Source organism: Ambystoma mexicanum, chromosome 10 (assembly GCF_040938575.1).
Source record: "Ambystoma mexicanum isolate Mex_15411 chromosome 10, UKY_AmexF1_1, whole genome shotgun sequence".
Classification (NCBI taxonomy): domain Eukaryota; kingdom Metazoa; phylum Chordata; class Amphibia; order Caudata; family Ambystomatidae; genus Ambystoma; species Ambystoma mexicanum.
Genome location: NC_090932.1, coordinates 341149121 through 341170016, shown reverse-complemented (window position 1 = coordinate 341170016; position 20896 = coordinate 341149121). Strand labels below are relative to the sequence as shown.

Genomic DNA, 20896 nt, shown 5'->3' with positions numbered 1-20896 from the left:
CTTGTGTCAGAAGAATCCCTAATTACAAATCTGCAGGACTCTCGGCAAGTGGCATTGACACTTCCCCTGAAGTTGAATTCGGTAGAGCTGATCCAGAAGTTCATGCTGAAGGCAATTATAGACAGCTTATTACTAGAGTGATGGAGTACATGGGATCGTCTAGACTCACACCTGTTTTTGAACAGGATGATTTAACTGACGTACTCGACAAAGGACCACAGGAAGACCCTATTGTACCATTTCACAAAGCTCTACACAAGAGGGTATTTTCCAACTGGGAAACACCTGAGGTTGTCCCAGCAGTTAACAAAAGGTTAACGGCTATATATAGAGCATCAGCTTCAGACCCTCTATCCTTTAAAGCATCCAACACCAGAAAGCCTGGTAGTACAGGCTGCAACCTCGTCTATCAAACAAAATGCCTAGCCAACAATCACGCAAGATAAGGATGACAAAAAATTATGCCATGGCCAAGAAGGTTTTCTCGGCCAGTAGTATGGTGTTAAAGTCTGCTAATGCCACATGCATACTGGCAAGGGTTACCCACACACTTTGGGACTGCATTTCGATGGCGGCTGACCACATCCCCGAAGGGGAGGAACGGGACGGTTTCCTGAACCTTATCAAGGATGGAAAGGACGCTATGTGCGAATCCCTCCAGGCCGGTCTCGGCTCTGACGGCATCAGCAGAACCATGGCAGCTAGTACGGTAATCTGCAGATTTGCGTGGTTGTGCAAATCTGCAGAAGTCTGGATGTTCTCCAGACGTACAGTCCAGACTTCTCAACATGCCGTTTGACGGCACACATCTATTTGGGAGTGAAGCTGATGAGAGTTTGGAGAAGCTACAAACTTCAAAGTCGGCAGCCAAATCCCTTGGAGCTTTGATAAGGCAAACTCCAAACTGCCCCACAGCTGCACCCTGGAGGGGTAGGTCCTTTCATTATTCCGCATTCTGAAAAGGCAGAGGACCGCCAGCTCAAAGAGGTCAAAGACGATTCCCCGGGGTAGAGTTACTAATACGGCAACAGCAGGGGCTGCTTTACCCTCAGCCTCTGCATCATCTGCCCCAAAACCTCTCTGAGGTCGTACATCACAAAACGGCAGTAGGAGGCAGGTTAACACAGCATCTGACAGAATGGCAGGCTATTACTTCAGATGCTTGGGCATTGGAGACAGTTGCCCAAGATTACTGTCTGCCTTTCCTACAAAAACCTCGGAGTCATCCACCGGGGAACAACTCTTTTTTTTTTTTATTTGTTTGTTAAACAAAGAACAAGAAAAAGAAAGGTAGCGCTTACAGCATGAGTACACAAAAGACATTAGGAGACCTATCATCGAGATCACAATAGATAGCAGTTGGCAACATATTCCTTGGCAGTTGTATGGTTCTGCGCGGGGGGGTGGGGGGGGGGACCGGGGTTCGAAATCGAAAATCCACACCCTCCACCCGGCAGCTGCGTAGGGCGTTGCCGCTGTCCCTTGTTTTGGTCTTTGCATTTATAGTTCCCATTTTCCCCATATTTTCTGGAACTTATGGGGGGCACCCCTTGCATTATAAATTCGCCTCTCCAGGGAGGCACATCTGTCCATTTCATTGGACCATCTGTCAATGGTTATCCTGTCCCCCGAGCCCCATGTGAAGGTTCCGGATCTGCTCCTTCTGCAGGAGATTTTAACCCTGCTAGAGAAAGGTGCTATAGAACCAGTACCTGTAGCGAATAGGAACAAGGGTTGGTACTCCCCATATTTTCTAATTCCAAAAAAGGACAGAGGATTGAGACTCATCTTGGACTTACTTGAACAAGTTCCTCAGGACGGACAAGTTCAAGATGGTAACTCTCAGATCCTTCAGGCCCTCCAAGTTCAGGAATGGTTGGTATCATTGGACCTTCAGGATGCTTACTTTCATGTGCCAAGCCACAACGACGTGATGGAGGTTTTGCTTTTGGCCAGAAGGCCAGCAACCAAATCTTTATACTACTGCCGTTGGAATAAGTTATGTAGCTGGTGTAGAGATAAGAATGTGGACCTTTTATCATGCAATACACCAATGGTGTTCTCCTTTCTGTTGCATTTAGCAAATGTGGGACTCCAGATTGGTACGATCAAAGGTTACCTAGCAGCGCTGTCCATCTTCAAGCACACTGCTGAGGAAGTCTCCTACTTTAAAATACCTCTGGTAATACAATTCTTGAAGGGGTTAACTTATGTTTATCCTCCACTCCTTTTCAAGTACCCCTGTGGGATCTACATTTAGTCCTAAACTTGTTAATGGGTACTCCCTTTGAGCCTTTGAGTTTTTACATTATCAGAGTTGCTAAACTGAGACAAACTGACCAATTGTTTGTGGGTTACACGGGTCATAAGTTGGGTCTAGCAATCTGCAAACAAACCATCCCTAGATGGATTATTTTAACAATTGCAGAATGTTACAAATTGGCCGGTAAAGACCCTCCAGAACATATAGGGGCTCATTCGACCAGGGTTGTCCCAGCTTCGTCAGCTCTTCAAAGAGGAGTTCTGCACACACCTTTACAAGATACTATAGCATGAATTCCTCCATTAGCCAAGAATCTAAATTTGGAAAGGGAGTACTGCACTCTGTGCAAACCTAATGACTTTGTACTCCCTCCTCCTGATTATATTACTGCTTTGGGAGTGTATCAAAGGTGAGGAATACGTGGGAGGACACAATCCAATCAAAGAACAAGTTACTTACCCATGGTAACGTTCCTTCGACTGGATGTTCAACCCAAGTATTCCTTCTCGCCCCTCCCATCCTTCCCTGCAGTAAAACTTCCCTTGTGGTTACAGGCTGCACTGTCTCAAGGGTAGTTACTGTCTAACTCGGGACAATGTTGCTCAGTTCCGTTTTGAAAAGTGAAGCAGACACTGCGCGCACTACTTATACCTGTGATGATGTCGACATCGGCACAGAGGCCTCTGAGGGACATCGAGTCGTCTGGCATCGACGCAGAGCGCCCTTTACTGGGGGAAAATAAATTCCAAGGCAGCATGCTGGATATTAAGAAATATCAAAGATAAGCAAAACATGGGAGGAACATCCAGTCGAAAGACCGTTACAATGGGGTAAGTAACTTGTTCTACTGGCAGGTCCCCAGGTGGTGCGACGGCAACTCCTGTTTTGACTCTTGGCCTGGAGGCTGAAAAAGGAACTTTGGCGTGAGCAGATGGTCTGCTTCTTGAGATGGGATGCCCTGCAAACTATCTTAATGATACTGGCTCATTGGGACTCGTCACAGGCTTTGGTTCAGCGACGGTTGTCACACGGCAGGCTTCTCAGTTTCTCGTTCCCTGACTTGGAAGGGGACACATCTCAGAGCGGGTAGAGTCCCTGTAGGTTCAGCAGGAAGCCCACAAAGTTCCAGCCAAAACTGTGCTTCAGCAAATTGGTCCAGGTGCCAGGGTATTGGGGAATTGCAGCCCAGGATGGTCGCAGCTCAAGTCGATTCTCAAAATGCAGATGGTGTCGAGACTGATTAGTCCCACCGGTCGGAGGAGTAAGTCATCTGGTCTGGAGCTTCCCTGTCAATCAGAAGGAGGTGGAGCAGAACCAGTCGCTGGAGATGGCTACACATCCTTCCTCCTTGGAATCATCGTTCCATGGGTCCAGCCAATCAGCAGTACTACCACATTCAAACTTTGGGTGGTGGCTGACCCAAGAAGACAGCCAGCCTTTCAGTCGGAATTGGATTCAAGCAGACGTACTAGAGTACAAAGACCTCCAGAGTTTCAGTGCACTCCAAGATTCCTGTCCACGTAGACATTCTGGAGCGCCCCCTAATCGGAGCCCTGCAAAGACCAGAGTGAGTGGAACCTCCCGCACCCAGGACGGCAGAAGGTTCAAGAAAGCACAAGTCATTAAGAGTTGGTGAAAAAAGAAGACTGGCACCATTTTAGTACAATTGTGACCCATGTGTCCCTTACCGTGTGAAGGTTTCACTGAAAATCGTTAGAAAATATCCACTGCCACCTGCCACTTAGATGATCTTGTCCCTGTAACTAGAAAGTTCCAGGAGAAGTTGAGAAATTGATAAATTGTGTCCCCTCTGCACTCCACATAAGGTGGGGTGTGCTGATTCCACAAAATAAAAGTTGGGCAGGATAAATAGGATCCCCACCATCCTTGGAAAAAGTAGTTATCACAACGAGAAGGTTTCCCAGCAACACTGCACCGAAAGTGCTGCAATAATAAATCTTAGATGCCTTTAAAAGATGAAGGAAAGCAGCATTACGCCAAAAAGATTCAACCAAAAGGGTAAAAAAAAAAATGGTTCCCAGAGGTAAAGTAAAAGACTGAATCATTGGGGGGGGGTTAAAGACTCCCACTCAGGAGAACTGATCAAGAGTCCATCAAAAAGTGCTGGAAGTCTCACAATTGGGGAGAATATTGGACAAAAATGAAATTCTACCTAAGTGTCCCCTGTGGGCTTGCACAGTTTTGTAGTGTCCTGAAGACTCGCCTCAACCCTAGCATATGTGACCGGCTCTAGTCCTGGTAGTCTGCACCTAACCCTTCAAGTCGGGGTATGGGTAGACTGAGAAATGCACAATTTTACCAGCAGGAACAGCATTAATAATCCCTAAGGCCAATACCACTGCACCATATTTATTTTATACCTACTACACCTGGTATTAAAATGAATGCTATGGTGCATAGAAGTCTGTGAGAGGATAAAACCATTGGCTACCATAACCAAAGTTGTGTCTAAAAGGCTAAACATTTTAGACACAACTACCATCCTTCTATATTTCAAAGAAATATACACATTCTTAACAGAATTAGTCGGTGTTGAAAGATTATTCACTAGAATAGAAATGCAACGTATGACCAAATGCATAAAAACCTGGTCAAGAGCTCAGTGGACCCGGGAAAAAATGTCAGGGGCTGGTAAGTGCCCTGAAGTCCATTTTGGGAGAGTTCCAGAGTAAGTTTAGTTACATCGGAATGAATGAGAGTGAGTTATGGGGCTATCCGCTTTAGTAGAGCCAAGTCTGTTTGACCCGACCAGTGCAGATTCTGTGACGAGAACCCCCAAAGATGGCCCGAAGAGACTCCTTAGAAATGTTCGAAAGATGGACCCAGAGCTCGATGAAGATGCAACAGAACAGGAGCACCCCAGTAGAGCTCTGTGGAAATTGCAGTCGCCCACCTATTCCCTAAAACCTCTGTAGGGTGATAAAATCGCCCTAGGGCAAAAAGAGGACAGGGCACAGAGAGGCACCCGTGGTGCAGCATGCCTTCTACCAGATACCTGAAGTAATGTATAAAGGAGTGTAATGGTAGTGGGACTTAAGGAGACGTTCTTCTGGTCACCTAAAATCAACGGGGGGTGGGGGGGGGCTAAAAAGTGGCCCTAGCATCCCCAAAATAGGATTTCTGATTTCTCCCTTACCTCTATTCCTATCTTTATTCTTTTTTTCTGACGCACTGTTCTACCATTCTATAGCCCTCAAAGAGGATTCTGAAAACATCTCAAACTCTTGCTAAGGCAACTGAAAACCTGAGGCATCCGTGAAAGCTCAAATAACAGTGGTCGAAGTGGGCGGGAGCGGTTGGGAGTAGTGCTCCCCTACTTTTTATATTTTTTAAAAAGTTTTTACTGTTCCTTTACTTTGATTTTAAATAGAAATAGTTTCAGAATGGTTTAGTTAAAAATAAGTGTAGGAAGAAGTTGAACCTTGCAGTTCAGTGCACTACACTGAACATGCCCTTAAACAGTGGGTGTATTTAGAGATTCCAAGATGGCAGCGTAGGGAGGCGGATGCTGCGCCCCGGGCTCCCGACCTGGTATCGGCTATTCCTCTGCCCTCCCCATTTACGGCCCTCCCCGGCGTTTTGGGTTGGTGGCAGGGGCCCTTAGCAGCAGCAATTAGGCACTCGGCCTGGGTGAGCCCCCGGAGACAGGGCAGCGACACGCTGCGGGCGGTGATCTGGTGACGCTGCTCGAGTCCTTTGTCGGCAGCTGGAGGAGGCGGAGGGACCAGCCGGGTCTAGAGGCGCGGGGGACGGATTCCTGTGGCGAGCCCCGTGGATGGCTGTAGGGCTCTCGGGGCCCCAACGGTGACGGGGGGGGGGTGCATGGCCCCCCTCTCAGATCCCGGCGCCCTGCAGAGGAGGATCCGTTACTGGAGGTACAGGGGCAGCCTGGGGCCTGAGTAGAGGTGCGCCATTTCGGGAGCTGCCCGAAGCAGGAAGGAAGCAGAGTGATCCCTCGGCTCCTGGAGCATTTGTGTTTACCGCTCGGGGGTGCCCGCGGGAGGGAGGTAGCCCCCCCCCCCCTGGAAGGGCGCTGGCGGAGGAGAGGGTGGTGAGCCCGGGACCGCGGACTCACTACTCGGGCCCTGGCAGAGGCCCGAGGGGCCCCAGAGGCGCTGACCCCCGCAGGCTGGGGGGGGGGCAGGTGAAGAAATTAGGTTACGGGGTCACCCGAGGGGGAGGGGGGCCCGGAGGACTGAATTGAGCCCAGGCGCTGAGCCTGGATTCTGGGATTGCTCACGGGACCGGGCTCCGGCTGGCGCCGTGGTCCATGCAGCTTGGCGAGTCTGGACTGGCTCGGAGGCGGAGGCACCCCCCCCCCCCCCCGCCCCCTCTTTGGGAGAAGCACCGGGATTCTACAGTAACCACCAGGCCTGTGGCAGGGAGGCCCAGCTTGCCCTTGCGTTGGGTCCCTGGGGTCCTGGCTACTTGATACACACAGCATTGAGATGTCCAGGAACAGGGGGAGAGAGAATCCACCCCAGGGAAAAGGCCCTATAAGACTGACGGAGGGGCCCCTTACAAAACTTTGGGTAAAAGACACAGAGACGGCATCCATCCAGGAAATAGCCGCATCCATGGAGATAAACGCTCCCCAGGCTTCCCAGAGAGACTGTGACGGACCGGTTACTCAGGCCATGCTAACGCATTTCATGTCAGACCTGGTGGAAAAGATTACATCAGTGGGCCAGCTACAGATGGACAAGCTCTGTGAAGACCTGGCAGAAGGCCTCAGAGAAATTAACAAAGTTTAAGAGAGGGTGGATATCAATGACCGAGCCATCCGGGAGTTGACCGAGGAAGGTGGACATTCTCTTAGAAACTCTGGCGACAGCCACCCAGAACCTGGAGCTACAAGCCGAGGAGCTGGAGAACAGGTCTAGGTCGAACATTAGGGTTAAATCCCTTCCAGAGAGCATCACCGATCAGGAGCTATTCCCCAACTTTGAAGGAGATCTTCGGCGGCCTGCTAAACTCTGACCAGGACACAGACATGCAGTTTGACAGAGTCCACCGGGTGGGCCCACGCAGTCCGGAGCCGAGTTCTCGTCCACGTGATGTGCTAGTGGCGTTCCACAATTTTGTGCCGAAGGAGAAGATTTTGGAAAAGGCGAGAAGGGCCACGCACATTACCCATAACGGTCACGAAATAGCTCTGTATCAGGACCTGGCGGGGATTACGTTAATTAAAAGGATGGGCCTGGTCTTGTCCTATCTACGGTCCCAGCAAATTCGGTGTAGATGGGCCCACCCGTTTGGTCTGTCATTCACTTGGCAAGGATCCCAACATAAAATCGCGACCTGTGAACCGGGTCTGGCCTTGCTTGGTCTGGAGGAGCGGTCGCTGTCCCTTGCAACGCTGCGGGAGGCACAGTCTGCCGAGCGTAGACCTTGGGAATGGTCTACGGCTAAACCCAAATGGGGAAAGAAGAAAGCCACGGGCCAGGCTCCCAGGAGGGACATTAGCATTGATTCAGCGAGGAATCCTTCGGGGGAGGCGGGTCCCCCTTTGGACACATAGGCCCTTGAGCAGCCATGCGGCCACCAGGGTTGAGTCCGGGGACGGCATCAGTCTATGCGTTTATATACCAGTTGTTGGGCAGCATAATTGTGGTGTTTGAGCATCAGGGAGGGAGGAGGGGTGGGTACTTGGAATGGGATTGGGTTATCCCGCGTGGGGAGTTTCCAGGTGTGTTGTTGAGTTCGGTTCTCGGGGAATGGTCACGAGGGGGGGCTTGGTTCCAGCCGATCTCGCCTGGTTTGGGGGGGGGGGGTGGGAAGGGGTTGGATGCAGGGGTTGGGTTTTGGGAGCCCGTCTTGTGTCCTGAGGTGGAAGAGTTCCTTCGGGTGGTATACGATGGAGTACTTTGGGGCCCAGAGCGGGGCAGCAAGACTTCGTCAACCTTGAGTTGTGGCTAGTGCCGACTTCTTAAAGTGCCTTTCACTAAATGTGAATGGCCTTAATTCCCTGGTTAAAAGGTTGAGGGTGGAGAGGTTTCTTAAGCGTGAACAACCACATGTAGTGGCCCTTCAGGAGACCCATGTCCATACTAGGGACACCCATAGAATTAAATTTCGGGGCTATTCCCGGCCGCACAACCACATAAGAAGGGGGGGGTATTAATAGCCCTGAGAGATGGACTTGATCTCACCATCAGCGCTATGCAAAAAGACAATTGCAGTAGATATCTAGCCCTGATTCTGGAAGGGAAGGTGGACACTTTCCCGATAGCGACACTTTATGCTCCCAACCAAGCCCAGGATGCCTTCATACAAAATATTCTGGCCCGCCTAGGGAAATTTGCCAGGGCTAATATTCTCCTGTTGGGAGACTTTAATTTAGTGTGGGACCCTTCTAGGGATAGGAGCTCTGTCTCTTTGGAACCACAGGCGGGGCCATCGGGAGACTCGGTGCGGAAAATGCGGGATTTGGCCCTGATCGATGTCTGGCGGGAACTCTATGGGATGCTGCGGGCTTCACCTTTTACTCGCATGCGCATAGGTCACATTCGAGGATAGATTATGTCTGGGTTTCAAAACCATTGTTGGGAAGAGCTCTTGCGCTAGAGATTGGGGCGATCGCCTTTGGGGATCATGCCCCACTTACCTTTAAGCTCTCCACTCCGAGAAGCCCTGCGGGCATTTGGAAATGGAGGTATCCAGTCTCGCTGTTCAGGGACCCCATCGAGGAGGAGGAGGAGGAGGAGGAGGAGGAGGAGGAGGAGGAGGAGGAGGAGGAGGAGGAGGCTTGAACTCCAACTTAAAGAAGTGTTGACTCGTATGGGGGGGATAGGCCATCGGCCGCCGTTAAAAGGGAATTTAGAGCAGTGAGAGGTCAACTTAACCTAATTCAGACCAGAGCTGCAGAACGCACACTCCTTAGGCTGCGTCAAAAGTTCTATAACAAGGTCGACCGTTTGCTAGCCAGAAAACTTCGGAAGGAGTCGGGGGATACACCAGTCCTAAAAATTAAAGGTGAGGGAGGAACCCTTCTCACTAGGAACTCTGACATAGAGAGGGAGTTCTGTAAGTATTACATGGCCCTCTACAGGTCGGATGCCCCATCGCGTTCGGAGCAGGAGACATACCTCCGATTGGCGGAGTGTCGTCAGATGTCGCAGGCGGATAGGGAGGCGCTGGAGGCTGAGATCACCATGGATGAAGTCTGCAGTGTGATCAACAACATGCCCTCCAACAAGGCCCCGTGTCCTGATGGGTTCATGTGTAACGCTCACCTGGTTCCCACGGGGGCGCTGGTCTAGTCTGGATTGCTGTGGCCTCTTCTAGCGTGATGCGCAGGACCTGGAACACCGATTGGACAGGACCTCCAAATCGTGCTTGCCTGGCCCGTAGGAATATCCTTCTGCAGATGAGAAAGGGGATTAACAGTCTGCAGAAAAGTGTGCTAGCCCCCCCCCCCCCCTTTCCTCCTTCCCCCTTCGTTCCTCTCTAACTTCCTCCAAACCCCGGTTGAAGCTCACCTTATGGTTTGGAAGGATGGACTCTCCATCCTGCTTCTGGTGCAGGGGCGCGTGTTCGTCCAGTTACTTCACTGGTTTTCAGAATGGCGCTGGCAAAATCCACTTGACTTTCCTGAGCGATGCGCCGTAAGTATGAAAGTTCAAAGTTCAAGTGAGGCCCCCTTTATGTTGTCTTTCTAACCTGTGATCTGTCCTTTATTTCAGGTGCAGAATGAAGGCGATGCGTCGAGGGGTTAAACTGCCGAGGTGAGTAGTGATGAGGGCGATCCCTCTAAATGTCCTTATCATTCCCCAGAAATGTCTCTTGTCCTTTCCCCATAGGGGCCGGGGTACGGTACCTGCCAACTGGGCGGCACCGACCCGAAATGTGGAAGAAAAGCCGGTAAGTATTATGGCTGTTAATCAGGCTTTCCTTCTGTGTTCCTTCTGCTCACCTTTTGTTTCTTCCTCTCTCCCCTAGGTGCAGAGATGTGGCGTCCGATGCTGACAGCCGCAATGGAGCCGGGAGATGTCTCGAGGACAGGTGAGTGAAGCGTGGTGCTGCAGCGAGCAACGCAATGCTTTTAAATGGAAGTCTTTCTTCAGGGATGCTGGCGAGAAGATTCCGGATGTAGGTAAGAAGTTTGAAATAGTCCTTGGTTTTCACTTTTCTCTTCTCTTCCTTCCTTGCAGGTCTTCCAGGTTCGAGGAGGGCGTGGCTGGAGTCCAGGAGCAGGAGCAGACACGGTGAGCGTTAAGCTGCAGGAAGCAGAACAACGCGAAGCATGAGCTGCTGTCTGGGCGTGGCTTAAATAGCCTCCAAAGAAGTCCCAGGTATGTATCCTTCCCCAACTAGGTATGTATCCTTCCCTGGCCACGCCAGAGTGAAAAAATAGTCCCTATGGAAAAAATAGTCCCTTTCAGGTCTCAGGGAGGCCTAAAGCGTGCAGCATGGTCTGCATCAGGTAAGTGCACAAAACGCCTCCCTTTATGAGCCTGGCGCCTATGGCGCCAGGACTGATGTCCAACATGAGCCTGGCGCCAAAGAGCCCCTATAAGGGGCCGCTGGGCTTTTACCCGAGGGCATGATGCCTGCTTCCGGGGGTGCTGGGCCTGGCCTGGCCTGGTGCTCCGGGGGTAGGCATCATGACATCATGTCTGAATTCTACAAAACACATAAAGAGGTCCTGATCCCCATCCTTACTAAATTGTTCAACTCTATTGGCTCCACAGGGCTTATCCCCGATTCCATGAATGAGGCTAAAGTCCTACTCCTTCATAAATGGTAAAGACCTGCCCTATTGCGTTGATTGACGCTAAAATCCACACCAAGATCCTAGCCAATCGTCTCAAGGGGGTCCTCCCCACACTGGATCACTGGGACCAGGCGGGTTTTATAAAGTGCAGGCAAACTTCCGATAACGTGACGCGATTGGCTCATTTAGTGGAAAAGGCTCAGAAAAAGAATCTACCGGCCCTGCTTTTGGCGATCGATGGCGAGAAGGCCTTTGATCGCGTGGAGTGGGGCTTTTTGTTTGCGGCTATGGGTAAAATGGGTTTCGGCCCGGGCTTCCTGAAGCGAGTAAAGGCAAATTACTGTGCCACCGTGATACGCTTAGCAGTAAACGGCCAAATTTCTCCGGCGGTACAAATAGAAAGGGGGGCTAAGCAGGGTTGCCCGTTGTCTCCGCTCTTATATGCTCTCCACCTGGAGCCGTTTTTGCAAACGGTGAGATTGACTACGGACATTGAGGGTATCCCGTTTGGGGGTCAGATCCATAAGATCGCAGCCTTTGCGGATGACATGATTTTCACACTGACCCACCCGATCACCTCCTTGCTTGCAGTGACGAGAGAACTAGACCGGTTCGGCCAGGTAGCTGGTTTAAAAATCAATACCCATAAATCGGAGGCCCTCCCTCTCACCTTGAAGTCCAGTATGGTCCAGGACCTTAAAGCGTATAGCTTTCGTTGGCTTGACAACTCGCTAAAGTACCTTGGCATTCATCTGACCAGGAACCTCGGCGACATCTATACCCCAGATTTACCCCCGCTCCTTCAGAAGGTCAGATCGAAACTGGTAGATTGGGGCCCCCTGGAGATCTCTTGGTTGGGCAGAATCAACGCCTTGAAGATGGTGATCCTCCCTCTCCTGTTGTATCATTTCTCGGCCCTCCCAGTGCGCATCCCGCCGTCCTTCTTTAGAGCCCTACAAAAGATAACAAGCTGCTTCATTTGGAAGCGACGGCGGCCGAGGGTGGCGGAGTCCCTTATGAAGGCCTTGGTGTCCCGGGGGGGAGTTGGGGAACCGGACTTTAGGGTATATTACCTGGCAGCTCAGCTCAGGGTCATAAGAGATTGGCAGAGGGATGATCGAGGGAAGGTGTGGAGGTTCATGGATCGGGCGGTGGTCGGAGGGGAAGGGGTTCTGTGGATGCCGAGGCAAGACAGACCGATTAGAATTGGGTTGGGGAAAACTGGGTTTTTCTGTTCTTTCTGTGTTTGTTACATGTGGAATTTTCAATAAAAATGTATTGGAAAAAAAACAGTGGGTGTGTTTGATTGGGGGTTTGTATTGTGCGTGGGAGGGGGCATGGCGATGGGGTTTGTGGGGAGCGGGGGCCGGCCAGCAGGGAACATAGTTCCACTGCTTCTTTTCGTACACTTTGACCTTTCGTACACTTTGACCACGGCATATAGCTGGCTAATGGACTGCTCCGTGGTCCGCGTAATCCTGTCCACATAAAAGCACAATCAGACCTCTATTGCCCACTGGATAAACCCCTCGCATAAAGAGGGTGCATCTCCTTTTTCTTCTGAGTAGCAAACAAAGATAAGTTCTCTGTTAAAGACTTTGAATGCTGTAAAGCAAGAAGTGCTTGTTAATGGACATGGTGTTTGTGTATTGTTTGTGCTCTGGACTTCAGTTCTATGAAGTTTATTGGGAAATGTAGTTTGTCATGTTTAGTGATGAGTGAAGCATGATCCAAAGCGTCAGTCTTGACATGAAATTCATTGGAATAATGGCCAGGCCATTAATATTGTACCTGTTTTGTTCACCAATCTGAAGGATTTGTGTTCATCCATCATTTTGTGCTTTTAGGAAGGGGCAGGAGACAGTTCAGAAGCCATGGATGCACAGACAGGTTCTGTGGATGACGACAGTGGCCGGCAGCTTGGAGAAATCGAATTGCAGTGTGGGATTTGTTCCAAGTGGTTTTCAGCAAAAACATTCCGCATCGACACAACGTACGCATAACAACAATTCTAACAGTGCTTGCATACTTTACAGTATTAATGCCACTTGATTTTTTTGACAATTTTTCAAACCGGTTTTAGGACCTTGTGTTACTCTATTGCTTGGTATTTTCTAAAACTCTTGAAATTTTAGTTTTAAAATGATGTAAAGGATATGGACTATGTCAATCAGCTGGAAGTCATTTTTTATCTGGTTGAAGAAAGGTTTTTCGTAGGATACTGTTGGGTTGCTCTCTGTTTTTTTTAAAGTATTTAAAAAAAAAAAAAGTATGGATGATGAAACGCAGCAGTTCACAAACCGCTTCCCATAATCAAAACGGGTAGCTTTTTGCCACTCTTGCTCTTGGGAGAGACAAATGGCAGCCTAGCATTTATTTTTTTTAAATCCACTGCGATATCAGCATTGGGTGGCCTAGCTTTTCGATCTTTACCTACACTATCTGCAGTGCATAATTCTGCTGCCCTTTCCCCTACTCCAGTTGTCACCATGGTCTAACAACCTTTCTTACTTGCCAAGAGTGGAATGATCGCTCGCCAATGGTTGAGGCCTGACCAGGGACAGAGCTCGCAAAATCTCTTCGACTCCTCGCATAGGTGAGGAAATGTTATGAAGGGCGAGGACAGGGATAGATTTTTAATTTGCCATTTACGTCAAATAAACCTTGCTTAGCAGTAAGTGGCAAATACGTTTCAATGTGCGCGGCTGGGCACTGGGTGGCAGCATTGCACCAAATGTATTTACTGACTGAAAAGCATCACTTAACCCAAAAACTTGGATTTGTTTAGATTTTATTGGTTTGCATTTTTGGAGGGGCGAGAATACTTTTTTTGAGGCGAGTAGGTCAAGTGACTGGCCCTGTAGGGCTAGTGACATTTTTAAGAATGTGCAAAGCCATCAGACATGTAATAAAGAAATGCTGGCACCCAGTAGAATATACTTGGCCATATACTCTATACATTGTATTGGGGATAAAGATGACATCCAATGGAAGGTTGATTTGCTACTTCAGATTTATGATTTTATCGCAGTGATATTGTGAATTGTCTATTTCCAATCTCTGATTTCCACTAGAGGTGAACATGCCACCAAATGCTAGTTGGAGATTCTTATTTCCATGGCAACGTGTGTGTTTAAAAAGATTAACTGTTCTGTTCTGCAATATCATTTACAGAGCATGTCTGCCATTCATGACCAACTACAGCTTTCACTGCAATGTGTGTCATCACAGCGGGAATACCTACTTCTTACGCAAGCAAGCCAGTAAGTGTGATTTGTTTGGGGCTGCGCCGTCGTTTTGTGTTATCAGATGTGTACTGTTTGGCAACGATTTATTCTTGCTAGTCTTTAAGGTAGTGTTCATGTGGGATATTTGTGCTTGGGGCATTCTTTCAATGCAACCCTCTCCCTGATTTGCATTCCTCCCAACTGTATTCCCAACAAGTGTGAAATATACTAGTCAAAGAAATTAGTTGAGCGAAAAAGTGGTTGTAATACTACCTGGTTTCCTTCCCTTTGGCTCATGAAGTAAAAAACAGGTTATGCAGTGCGCTTGGTCGATACCCACCTTTCCCCAGACAACCATGAAAACAGAGGAATGTTCCGCAGGACACCTAGCAAGTAGCGCAGCCAAGCCTTTGCAGACATATCTTCCTTAACTTCCAGGCGAGTAGGAGGATAAACTGTTCCAAATATTACACAGGGAAAAGGACATCCTGTCCCGTAAAGGAGCATGGCCAGGATTCTCTAACAAGTGGGGCCTGAAGCTAATGAAGTTGGACCCACTGCAGTGGCATTAACATCTGTAAATGCCCACACAGTGCTGCTGCGTGGGTATTTGCAGATTTTGGAAGAAATCACGAAGGGTAGAAACGTTCCATCCAAACAAATACCGGAGGAGGAATTCCAATGATGTAAAGTCTACCAGATCACCCCAATACCAAGGGAATTTTGAAAGTAGTCTATAACAAAAGACGGCCCACTTCCAAGCCAACAGAGCCGGAATTTAGTTTGTAGGGTGTCCCGTTATTTTGCTAATTTTAAATACAATGCAGTCATTTACTTTGGCAAAATTACTTCGATTGGTGGTGGAAAAGTATATGTATTTTAAAAGGTATTGCTGGGGTGAAGGGTGGTGGTGGGGAGGGCGTGTGGGTGGCAGAGCTGCCCTAGCCTTGATTTTAAAATGAGAATTGAAGTAAATTAGCACTTGTAATTTAAAACAGAACCATCAGTTCTGGCCAAGGGCAAAATACAAAAGGCGGCGAAGAATGGGCAATGGAATCACAGGAGCGCTTGACAGAAACTCTGCTCATGAAGGCCAGATCGCCTTGTTGACTGGCAGCACTCATCTGGTGATTACTAATTATTTCCCAGATTGCGGGCTAGATGCAGAATGGAGTTCTGCAGATTCGACAGTCCTAACCAGCGTGCTGAGGCCATTCCACACCTGGTCTACCGGTTCTGTGGTTCAACGCAGGACAGAACTGTGCTTACTGAATCCTGTTCAATGCATGTTAAAATTCCACACTAAGGCTGCTGGGAGGGTGGGTGTAGTTCAGTGGCTGCTTCTGCTGACACAAGTGCCACAGCAATTCCCAGCTCCCCTACGGGAAACTGAGCACACAGTCACAACAACCTGGGACAAGTGGCAAGAAAAGAAACCAAGTACAAAACATAGAATCTTAATATCTCAACTTTAAAATGGAGGTCATTTAAATGATTTGAAACAAAGGGGCGCATGTAACGCCTAAACCTGCAGGTTTAGTGCCTGTATTATGTATCAAGAGTCATGCTGACCATTCTACTGCCCTGCTTCTGTATAATGCAGTATGCAATCGACTTAAGTCATTGAAAACTAATCCTAGTTGAATGTAGTTTCAGTGTGACATCTGGAGAGAGCGAGAATGAGTATTATGCATGTTTTTCCCAAAGGGATTCAGCAATACTAGCTGTTCCGGGTAACATACGCCGTTCTCGCATATCTTAAAATAAAACACAAAAAAAAAATATAAAGTCTATATTGATCGGTAATTCATAGCGTCACTTCTGTCTCCTTCTTAAATATCGTATTACTGCCAATAGCTTCCAGGAAGGGGCGTAGGTCCCTGTGACTTATTAATTGTCATTGAAAAGGCTAAACTTATCAGATGGAATGAGGTATGCATGGTAAAAGAGCAGTATGTATGTTCCATCAATCGCACTGGCCTCCGTGATGTGTCTTTGTAGACGCGTAATTGTCAACCTTATTCCATTGCAGAGTCCCAGTGATGGCATAAGAGTGCGTAGTAGCAGAATTACAGCACCTGTTTTCAGTTTTAGCTCGTGAGGAAGCATTCGTCCTACAGCGTTTTGCTCTTTAGAGACTGAAACGTTGAGCCGGTAATGAACTTAATTGACACTGTAACCACTGTGCCCTGTGTGAAGAGAAGTGGGGATGGAAAGAAGTAACTTCCAAATGTTTGCGATGGTGGAAGGTGAAGGTGACCGCATAGAACCATGCTCATTCTGTTTGTTGAAATGGTAGTTGTTGTTGAAGTGGGTGCACTCTGCCATTTTGACAGCAGAGGGCAAACTAACATTTCATCAGCCAGGTACGGAAATGTACCTACGCGTTCTATAGTGAAAGTAGGAAAGTTCATTTGAGCCAAGTCGCACATTCCACAATGCCACTTAGTAGCCATCCCTGGAAGTTTACCTCTAGTTCTGAGCCACAACAGCAAGGCATTGTGGGTATGCAAATTAGCTCAAATGCAAACCACATGCCTAGCTATGCAATTGGTGTGCTTCTGTGATGAAAAGAAAACAAAGTATAAAATGTCCATGCTGCTGCAACTGCGCTGCCTCTATTAAAGCCAATTAAGCAGAAACACAGGCCTTGTTTAAGAACATTTTCATTTTACACAATACTACCTGTGTCCTAAAGCAAAGTGAAAAGCATGTTCATGATGCTTTAATAACACTGCAACCTACAAAATGCAGGCAGTTGAACAAAACACAAATTCCCCTTTACACGGAGGAGAGTGTTAAAATGTTTTGACTAGGACTCATTCCCAGTTGCTTCTTTCAAGGAACTGGGCTGATTACTAAAGTAAAGGGTGAATTTGCAAGCTGCTGCTAGCCAGGCTGTCATCAGTGAGCTCCATGATGTATGGGGTGCTGCCATAAATAGCCTGAGTAATTGGTATGCAAGGAAGAATTGAAAGGGCCGTATTGATAAGATTTTTGTGCGTTTAAAAAAATAAAAAAAACCTTGATACGCACCTTATGTGGAGGGCTGTATATATATATCCATAGCAGTTTTTGTCAAGTGCACTTCTTCTGTGTGTCCAGTAAGCCTGAGAAATTCAATTGTCTGAACCTCCCGCCACTCAACACCCATTCATTTTTAGGTTATTCATATTTCGATGAACTTCCTGAACTTTACAAAGTTTGAGTGTTCGATTCATGTAAAGTTGCATGTCACTCTGACTGATCTGCTAACAGTGAATTTCAAAAGGTTGAAGCCTTCCCTGGCAGCAGATATTCAAAATAAATGGACTGTCAGTTTACAGGACTAATGGCTTGCAGGTCACAGCTGATTTAAAATGGTGCTGCATTTCCCAGCTACTGGGGTGTAAAGAGAATTACAATACTGCACGTCTGCTAAGCAACATCCGAAGGATGAATGTCTGCATCATTCATACTTGAAATGTGAGTCCGCCCCAAACGGTATTGGCCATCTGAGGTTCTTGCCAGCCATGGATTCTCTGTATTGTAAAATTACTAACTTACGAGGTACTCATGGAAGCAACATCAGAAAGTTCAGTCCAGTTGCATCACACATGTCCACGCACACTTTATGGTGTTCTCATTAGTGTGTTTGTATATCATTTGGTACTGTTTGTATTGTTTTACTGAATGTATTCAAGCATGAGCTTTTAAGAAAAAATATTTTGATTGTGAGCTATTGTAGTGGGTTTAATACAAAAATAAAAAGTTGGGAATTTAAATCACAATATGATTTAGTTGTAGCGCCAGCAAAATAAATTGATCTTCCCACCAAAATCTTTTCTTAATGTTATACTTCGTGCAACTGCAGCAAAGATCCAGCAGATGATTGGCTCTTAAATAAGGAAACCATAAGCGTGGCTTCAGTTTTAGGTCACAAATGCGACTAAAATGGGTGGAAAGTATACCAAGTCTACTTTTCGAAAGGACACCAAATCCTTAGTGCTTTCGTAAACCACAGACTCCTTAAAAACATAATTCTTCGGATTTAAGCGCATTTGTCCATTGTAGGAGATGAGGCGCTTGCATCGTACAATGAAATTCACTATGATTCATCTTTGTCATGACATTCTTGAGAACAAGTCACCATTTGCTTTAAGGGTTCAGTTTCCATTAAGTGTGGTTTCAAGGAAGTCGGATTCTGCAGCGCAGTAAATATCTTCCTTTCACAAGGTTCCACATTGAAGATAAGGTTACACCTTATCTTCCATGCAACATAGAACTTAAAAGATCTTCCAAGAGGGAGAACCTTATTGTAGTCGATCGTGGAACCCAAGCCATTAATAAGCTGCACCAAGAATTTGCAGAGAGTTTTGGAATGTATTGTTTCGCCAAAAGCAACTGGAAGTTCACGTGACTTTTAAAAAAAAAAAAAAAAACTTTTCTCAAGTGAAGGCCCATATAAGCCTGCCTTTCTGTTACACATGCATCTATAGGCATTTGTGACAAAGCAGCAGCCTTCTGGTTCAAAAGTGTATTTTCTACCCACAAGCTATCCAATGTTCTTCTTCCACCTATACACCATTTGAAAAAGGATGACCCTTCTTTTATTATTGCTTTTGTATTTTCTTATTGCTTTTGTAACTTTATGCTGCATGAAGAATCTTGAAAATGTCCACTTATTCTGGTATCCTTATTAATTTAGCAGCCTGGTATAGTTTTGTGTACTTGAATGTATCTTGAAACCTGCTGCTGCAAGCAAGCAAATTCACCGGATTTCAAAGAGCTATGCTGGGATTGGTTCTTGAAGATAAGATTACTGAATAATACTAAGTCAATGAAAAAATAATTGTTATAGTGGTTTCATGAATTCTCTTGATCTTCCTCTAACACATTGGATAACGGTCTCCTTTGTGGTGTCGCTTTGCATCTGCCATTGTGATGACCTTACCCTCTTAAAGGGCTTCTAGTAAATTAATTAGACTTGCACACTTAGTGAGGCTTTTACATGTTGTCGTGTACCCTGCAAGACTTCTGTAACTGTTAAAATGGATATGTAAAGTCTGGCCTGGTGGACAGATTTCAAGAGGCCACCCTAGTTCTAGTGAACATTGGAACTCGAGAGGTTAGCCAAACCCAATCAAAGTAAGCATGGAGAGTGGTCGGGGCTTGGTCTCGTGAGTGTGGTCAGGCATCCACAATGAGTTCAGAGTGAAGTACACAGGAATTCTGCTAAGAGAGTTAAGTACACACATATTCTGTTTATTGTAGGCCCAAAATACATAAGGACAGTGAAACAAGCAGGTCAGATCACACAACACTGTTAACAAACATATATACAGTCACCTTTGGTTTGTAGAAATGCATACAATTCACTTAAGGTAAGTAATGATGCAGTAATGAAAACCAGATCACAAGAATAATACCCTAACTTTATATGTCCAATCCCTATATTAAATGGTGCCTTGTGCCCAAAACTCTCAAAAGCTTCTTCTCAGGATATGGGACAAAGGTAGGTAGTTCTTGTTGTGGTGAAACATGTTCCCGAGGACTTCTCAACTATTTTTGGAACATTTAGAACAAACATTTTAAAAAGCGGCAGAATCGAACAAACCACATTTTATTGTAAGGTTTTTTTAATGGTGGAGACTGGGGCGTCGAAGTATTAGGGGTACTTCCCCCACCCCCTCTTCACCCCCCACTGACTCAGATTTTTTCCCCAATTGACTACGCAGGGACACAGAGTCGCTGGAGGTAGGATTTTTCCTGCCATTGGATCCAGTAGAGGAAATATGGGAACTGCTTGTGCAAGGCGGATTCCGGTAGGGTCCAGGAGCTGAGTGCAATACTTTCTGATCAAGAAATGCAGCAGGCACCGATACAGGCCTCTTCTGGACACTCTACCAGATGTTGGAACGCTGGTTCTAGCGACAGTCACTGCACACTGATGACAGCGAGCGTCTCTCCAGTCGAAGATCTTCCAGGGCAGAATCCCTTGATGCTGGGAAGCTAAGACTTGGCAGGAAGGTGACTTGTTGCATGAGCTGGCGCCAAACGAAGTTCCGGACGAAAACGCGGAACGCCAATGATTCAAGCTTGGTAGCCCTATTCAGAGCTGATTGGCCCACCGGGTGGTCCTGGGTCAAGTCTGAGGGCTCAGGACGGCAGGAGTGTTAGAAGACCTCGAGACTGGTCGGTCCCACCAGTCCAAGGGTTGAAGCACTGCAGAGGGCCTTCTCAGATAAGGTAGTCCAGCAGGGCTTCACCTGGGCATTTGCAGGAAAGGTTGGCAGGCATCTTTAGGAGTCATCCATGGGCCTTCAGTCGGCTGCACAGGATACTTGGCTCCAGCCCTGATCTGCTGGAATGGCTGCAAATCCCAAATCCAGTCTCATGGCAAAAAAACAGTCCACCGATAGTATCTGCACCACTCAGCCAGCAGTGGTCCAATCATGGACCACTGTGGGTTTCACTCATGTATACACTCCAGACCTTTAGGCACCAAGGTTGTGGAATGGTACCAGACAGTCCGCCCACTTCCTGGGTCCACACACAAATGACATGCACTAGCCTGCATAAACGGCACCTTTTCTGGGCAAATGCATGACTATATTGGGGGTTTGCTGACCTGAGAAGGCAGGAAGAGGGCCAAGAAACAATATTGCCGAAGAACAAGCAAAGAATCTC

At 47.4% G+C, this 20896-nt stretch overlaps 1 protein-coding gene across 2 annotated transcripts in view; it reads left to right on the top strand.

Annotated features, from left to right (window-relative positions):
• The window catches only part of ASH2L (ASH2 like, histone lysine methyltransferase complex subunit), a 1246012-nt gene that overhangs the window by 86525 nt on the left and 1138591 nt on the right, over positions 1-20896 (top strand). For both annotated transcript variants that reach the window (XM_069617945.1, XM_069617946.1), the window contains exons 3-4: positions 12848-12993; positions 14175-14263. In XM_069617945.1, the coding sequence (XP_069474046.1) occupies positions 12848-12993; positions 14175-14263 (235 nt within the window). The remainder of the gene's footprint in view (positions 1-12847; positions 12994-14174; positions 14264-20896) is intronic.